The sequence below is a fragment of the Cryptotermes secundus genome, unplaced genomic scaffold, assembly GCF_002891405.2.
Source record: "Cryptotermes secundus unplaced genomic scaffold, Csec_1.0 scaffold2564, whole genome shotgun sequence".
In the NCBI taxonomy this organism is placed as follows: domain Eukaryota; kingdom Metazoa; phylum Arthropoda; class Insecta; order Blattodea; family Kalotermitidae; genus Cryptotermes; species Cryptotermes secundus.
Genome location: NW_019720637.1, coordinates 96948 through 104146, shown reverse-complemented (window position 1 = coordinate 104146; position 7199 = coordinate 96948). Strand labels below are relative to the sequence as shown.

General features: G+C 38.5%; 1 protein-coding gene across 2 annotated transcripts; it reads left to right on the top strand.

The window, feature by feature from the left end:
* The first annotated feature begins 2297 nt into the window (after positions 1–2297).
* On the top strand, positions 2298–6763 carry LOC111870898. 2 transcript variants are annotated; one of them, XM_023863530.2, is made up of 3 exons: positions 2298–2438; positions 5669–5931; positions 6228–6763. In XM_023863530.2, exons 1-3 carry the CDS (start codon positions 2345–2347, stop codon positions 6252–6254), a joined length of 384 nt encoding a protein of 127 aa, XP_023719298.1. In that variant the 5' UTR covers positions 2298–2344; the 3' UTR covers positions 6255–6763. The 2 variants fall into 2 exon arrangements, with proteins under 2 accessions (XP_023719298.1, XP_023719290.1); XM_023863522.2 differs by having other exon boundaries at positions 5669–6763.
* Positions 6764–7199: the final 436 nt, after the last annotated feature.

Here is a 7199-nt window from a genome sequence, read left to right as displayed (position 1 = left end):
TTATTAATCGAAGTATCCTTTTTTGTATTTTCAGTATTTTACTGCTTTCACACTCTCCCCCCCAAAAAATCAAACCATAACTTATTAAGGACTGAAATTTAGCAAAATAAACATTCCTGAGCGTAGAGAAACTCACTACATCTTTCAAGGATTTTATAATATAACACACCTTATTTAATTTTAGACATAAAGATTGAATATGTGAGCTCCATTTTAAGTTATTTGATATATTAACACCTAAAAATTTAAACTGTGAGGTATAACTAATTTTCATATTTTTGAAGGTGATTACTGGCTCAGACATATAGTATGATTTGTTTAATTGGAACAGCATTGCTTTGGTCTTTTCCGTATTTATAATCAAATTGTTTTTTGAAAACCACGATTCTAACTGGATCATCACCTCTCCTATCTTATCTTGGAGAATATTTATATTTTTATCTGTTACCAATATGTTAGTATCATCTGCAAAAAGGACAACTTCACCGTCAAATATATGATAGGGTAAATCATTTATATAAAGTAAAAACAACAGTGGGCCCAGGATGGAACCCTGGGGTATACCAAATTTTACATTCTTAAATGAGGAATTATACCTCTTCTTACGATATTTATTGTCATTTGAAGTTATTTCGACATACTGAGAACGTAGAGAAAGGTAGGATTTTAACCAAATTATGGCATTCCCTCTTATTCCATAATGCTCCAATTTCTCAAGAAGTATATCATGATCTATAACGTCATAAGCTTTTGAGAGATCAAAGAATATACCTACCACCCCTAACCGCCTATCCAATGCTTCCTGGACCTTTCCAATGAAGGACAGACACGCCGATGTAGTTGATTTATTTTTCTGAAACCCATGTTGATTTTCTGTTAAAATTTTGTATTTTGTAGTAAAAGATACCAGTCTAGAATACATTATTTTTTCCAATATTTTTGAAAATACAGATAAAAGCGCTATCGGTCTATAATTACTAGCTTCTTGTCTGTTCCCTTTTTTATAAACAGGCCTAACTTTTGCAATTTTTAATAAATCTGGAAAAATCCCCTGGTTTAAAGACTCATTAAAAATGAATGTAAGTGGTTTTTTTATACATTGAATACATGCTTTTAATAAAAATTCAGGGACTTCATCAACTCCAGCAGAGGCTTTACCTTTTAATTTAGTTACTACTAACACAATTTCATCTTCAGAAATGGGGAAGAGATACATGGAGTTTGGATTTCGGTCGACTAATAATTGTGGTAATCTATTATTATTTCTATTTCTAGTTTCCTCCACCAGTTCTTCAACTTTATCAATAAAATAAGAGTTTAATGTATTCGCCACCTTCTGCGGGTGTATTATTTTCTTTGAATTGTTTTGTAACCATATATCATGATTTGCCCTACCTGCATTTCCCATTTGTTTATTTATTATCTGCGTACTCGTACGTGGAATGCGGTGTACCATACGAACACTGCCTTCTTCACTGACGCCTTCATTAACACCACGCTCGGCTGCAATACGAAACGCCGTGAAGTCTACCGGTATCTCGCAATGCCTGGTAAACTCCAGTAAACACTCTCCGGTTCGGTATTCTACGATTCAGAAACCGTTGCTGATATTCAGCTATGGCAAGAACTGAGTTACCGTCACAAAACCCATACACATAAATCATATCTGCATACTCCTCAAATGAAAATGTAAATGTCATCGTGAACGTAACAGACTCACGGAGATGAGAACTGTTCTGAACACCAGTAACCGCCACACTAGCCGTGGCCGGACATACCAACCCACCACGCCTTAGGTACCTCTCAAGTGTCGAGATAACGAGAACGCTCTGTCTGTAGCTGGCTAAAAATAGCGAACTGCCAGATGATAGACGCGGTTCACACGAGGGCGTGTATGGGAACGAAAAAACGGTCATAACTTTGTAACCATCCAAAATCGGACACATGTTGATATGAACTTTTTTGATCACAAAGACCTAGTAAATCACCTCCTGCAGTTAGGCCCTAAAGTCGTGAAACATCCTGTGTGTGTATATATATAATATATAGCACACATCAATCCATGAGCAGTCATCAGGTATACAAACGATGTTAAGGCTGAGACAATGTTAGAATTGTATCAATGTACAGATTTGAAGGTGTAAGCCTGTAAAGCTCAATCTCAAAATGAATATTTGTGGAACTCCCTCCACAAAAAAATACGCTTTGCTTTGATATTGTCAATTGATTAAATGCCATTGGAAAGATTATATTCTGAAAATGTTTACTTAATAATAAAAGAAAAGATTTGATGTTTCATAGCAAGCGACTGACCTCTTTCTTTACAGAAACTTTTCCTCTACTCATGATCCTAACAGGTGTTATTGGAGGTGTAATAATCATCATAGCTATTGTCGCGGTGATAATTCTTTGCCAGAGGAGAGAAAAGAAACCAGAAGGTAAAGAACTTGCATTATCTGCATATCTGTTTATTTCATACTTACAATAAAAGCAGAGGTCACATAGAAGAACTAGATACAGATGGGGGAAAAATATTAAGTAGGTGTAAAATAAATGTTATATAAGGCATGGGCTGGATTTTTCTGGCTCAGGTAAATGTCCAGAACCAGTGACCTGCATTGAAGCAAATGGTGCTAGAAGATGAGGTGGGGTGACAGGATTGGGCAATTGAGTTCATGGTAATGAATATCTGATTTCCATAATCTGAAATACAGGGGTTAAGCAAAATAATGGAAACACTATACAGATACTGTACACAGTTCTTTAGTAATATGGCGTTGGACCACCTTCTGCCTTCAATACAGACATAATCTTTCTTGGAATGGGCTTCTACAAGTTTCAAACAGTCTCTAGCAGAACTTTATACCATTCTTCTTGATGAACATGTTCAAATTTCTTTAAAGATGTCGGAGGTGGGAATCTGTTCCTCATTCTAGTCTCAAAAACTGACCAGACTGGTTCAGTGACATTCAATCTGGTGAATGTGCTGGCCAGGGAAGGTGTTGAAGTTCACCTTCATGCTCTTCAAACCATCACTGAAAAGTTCCAGCTGTGTGAATAGGGGCATTGTCATCTTGGAAAACTGCACCATTGCTCGGAAATAATGTCTGGAACATGGGATGCACTTGCTTATCAAACCGGTCCACATACTTCTTTGTAGTAATTCGGCCATGAAGGGTAACAATGGGACCAACAGAATACTGTACCACGATATTGCTGCCCAAACCATGACAGAACCTCCATGTTTCACTGTTGGAACCAGGCATTCTGGATTGTAGGCTTCCTTGGGTATTCTCCAAACGTAAACACATGCACATTTCCAGCTGTCTGATGTCCAGTTTTTATGGTCATGAGACTATCATTTACACATACAAACATTACTTTCAGTAATCAGATGTTTAGCGATTGTGTTCCTACCGTGGATATTGGATTTGCGAAGTTCAAATCAGACAGTTCTTGTGGGAACAGGGTCTTCAAAATGAATATTCAGTGCTACTGTCCTGTCACCTGTGCTACAGAGGTTCTGTGATTTTTTAAAACAATCCTTCTCAATGTATGAGGATCTCTTTCTGTCACCTGTGCTACAGAGGTTCTGTGATTTTTTAAAACAATCGTTCTCAAGGTATGAGGATCTCTTTCTGTCAATGTTGATTGTAGCCCATTGTTCCTTTTTGCTGATGATGTCTTCCCATGATTCGTGAATGATCACATGACCTTAAAAACTGTCGCTCTCAATACACTTAATAAGGAGGCAATTTCTGTCACAGACGTTCCATCTAAATGTGCATCAACGATCTGGCCTCTTTCAAAATTAGAAAAGTCTCCCTTTTTCCAATTTTTTCACACGGAATGTCACTCTCAACACAATCGCTAATGCACTACATGAGCACTACAGAGTGTAAACAAACAGAAGAACATTCGTGTTGCCAACTGAAGTTCATTCCATGTAGCCTACACAAATTCTGTTCCTCAATTTCATAGTATTTCTATTATTTTGTCCACTTCCTGTATATAATGAGTACCACAAACCCTTGCTAATCCAGATTAACTGGGGGGAGGTCATCCAGATTAAGCGATGATCTGGATTAGTGAAACAGAAGGTAGCCCTAAGAAACAAAAAACTTGGAACACAAATGGATAATGTTATGATATAGGTAGTGTGAAGAAGTAAATAAAAGAAAAACAAAGTAAGCCTTTATTTATAAACGNGTGGTTAAAATTACAGTGTAGGTGTATTTCAGTGTATAAATCTACAATAGAACAGTTTCAACTATAATAGGCTATGTACCGTACTTCAGAAGCTTTATAATGAAGAACCATTGGCCTGCATCACAAAAGGTAAGCTTAAGTAGCGTTTTATGGTGTAAAAAATTAACGATGTTAAATTTATACCGGTATATCTGGCTTGTATATGTGTACTTCGGTTTATCCGATGTTTTTGATTATCCGCGCCAAGTCTCCCCGCCATTACCGCGGATAATCGAGAGTCTACTGTATATTTATTTGTGGGGTTGTCAATATTCTAAAAGACAGCGACGTAAATCTGTAACAATTGTGTATATTAAATTGTATACATTGAATGTACAGAATAGCTGCGAAGCTATGTGGAATTTTAAAAGTTGGCTGGCCCTGAAAAGGGCAGGTTGTTCCACCGTATGAGTGTGCTGGTAGAATTTGCTCCTTTGTAGTAGACCAAGTCTTTACGGCTGTTCGGCTGGTTTGTCCGGCCAGTAATGTGGTGCTGCGTGAGCCTGTAGGAACAGCTGCCTGGTCACAGAGCATGGTTGCTGGAGAGCTGCGGCAGCTACGTTAGCTGTCTGGTACCAGAGAGCGGTTGTTGGAGAGGTGCGACAGCTGTCTTTGGCGCAGAGAACACCTCATGACTCTGACGACTGATCGCTCTGAACTGAATGTGATCACTGATGATTGCGAGCTTTGGGCTCTGCTTTTATACCGAGCATGCTGGGCGGAGCTTAAACTTGCAGTTGCAATTGTGAGTGCTGATTGGTTAGCGCGTGTGATGATGCAAGTGTGAGCTGGACAGTGAGTGCTGGTGGCAATGTGATATTGACTAGGAGTGAGTGCTGTCTGTTAGACTGGTGAAACCACATGTTAGTATGTGGGATGTTCCCACATATTCATTGATAGAAGACCCAGAAGTTCGACTTGTTTTCAGCATAATAATGCAGGTTCAAAGAAATTGTCATGTTTTGTCCGAACAGACAAGTGACTCATCTGCCTTCCTTAATGCCATGTATCTTTTAAAGCAGTGGTTCTCAACCTTTGTCAGACCGCGGTCCAGTAAATTCTTTTTCTTACAAGATGAGGGCCCGGTATAATTGAAGCCAGAGCCAGGTATCAGGCTGCGGCCCAGGAGTTGAGAAACACTGTTTTAAATTGTGTACTTAACTCTGGACAGCATTTTTCATATTTTGATCTGGATTAACTGTAATCAGATTAGTACGGGTTTACTGTACCTGTGTTACATATTAATGTATAAAGCCATCTTCATTAATTACTGTATCCTATTTGTTATATTAACCATGAAGTATAATTTTGAAACTTCACCTGAGATGGTAAATTATCGGTGATGAACACATCAGTAACAGTAATTGAATATAAATTTGTAATTAGGTTTTCATTCTGAGCACTCACTTCTCTTTCACAGACTGCAGGGAAGAAGAGAGACAATACAAAGAATCAGACAGGTCCTTGAATGTCTCAGACTTGAAGAGGGAGTTATGGACAGGCTCATCTGTAAGCAATGTCCACTGTGAACTTGAGTATGGACCTGATTCAGATACTGGAAGTGAGAGCATTGTTACAAGAGTTGGAGTACCTCTTGCAGGGCCTGTACCTATGCCAGTCAATGGTGGAGAGCACATATACCGGTACTCAGCAGAGTTTACAGTTCCTGTCCTTCCTCTCAAAGTAAGTAACAAATGCCTTTGTTATCAGTGGTGAAACTTGACATTTCAAAAGTGTCTGCCAAATTCTGAGACTGAGGGAGGTGACGAAAATTCTGGCAGTTGAATGTAGACAACTGTGAAATTTTGACATAAAAATCAATTAAGGACAAAGTGGGAACCAAATATAAAAAGTTAAAAATTGTGAGTAATTACTGAGCTTGCCTTTATTTTTATCGCACTTGTATGTGTTCTATACAATTGTTTTTTACTGAAAATAATTATCAGAGTTTCAAAAGTTCTGTTTTCTGTGTCTTACAGAAGTTTCATCTCAGTGGTCATTATTGATAACCTAGTGACCTGAATCTGAATGTGGTGTAGGCTAAGCATGGACCTTCATCAGAGCAGAAAATGTCTGCTCAAGAGACGTGCTGGTTGCAGGAACCACTAATAACAAGCAGATCATTTTTTACTTCTAGTAATGACATACTCAGATTTATACACTAATATAACTTCCAGGGTAAATATACTAGAGGATTAAAAGAAGTTGAAGCAATCTGAAGCTCATCTGCACATACTCATAAGAATTTAGCTTTTCATAAGTGCGTGTGTAGTGAAGAGTTGGCAGCCTTATGAGGATATTTCCATTATATTAAAGCAATTAGTGGGATATGTAACCGCACCATGCAGGAACATCAACAATGTTGTTGATTTACATTCTTAATTACATTTAAATGAACTGTATTACTGATAACAAGATGATACAGAATAGACCCCAGCACAAACAGACGCCAAGGACAACATCTGGTCTTTCTGAGGGACAAGCAAGCTGCAGGTCACTTGAAAACCCAGAACGGAGCAGGAAGTATCCCGCTGTGTTTTCTGGGAATTTCAATGCTTAACTTCGACGGTTCGAGTCTTTGAAAATTTGAGACTTGACAGAAACGAGTCGCAATAATTTTCGAAGGGACGTACCGAGCGATTGTAACGTACCTCCATTTATTTAAGAGCTGTCAGAGGGACCGTGTTGTACTTAGGCCCAAATTAACATGGATCTGGTTAGGGATTGGCTGAATGCAAATGAAAGGAACACCAAAATTTGAGGTTCAGCCAATCAGCAACATTTCAGAGGAGAGGAATCCAGGCGTTCCCGGAACCGTCGGGGCTTCTGTCTCTCCAGAGCAGTCAGTCATTAGCAGTCATCAGAAGGAAATAGCGGGAGCGAGTCATTACAAGGCAATAAGAGCAGTCTTTACAAGGGAATAAGAGCGGTTAGTCATGGATAGTGAGTAA

Excerpts from the sequence above, each read along its gene's own strand:
- LOC111870898 (XM_023863522.2), top strand. The coding sequence starts at position 2,345 with ATGATCCTAACAGGTGTTATTGGAGGTGTAATAATCATCATAGCTATT. Across the intron at positions 2,439-5,668 it reads GAGAGAAAAGAAACCAGAAG|ACTGCAGGGAAGAAGAGAGA; the intron begins GTAAAGAACTTG and ends TCTCTTTCACAG.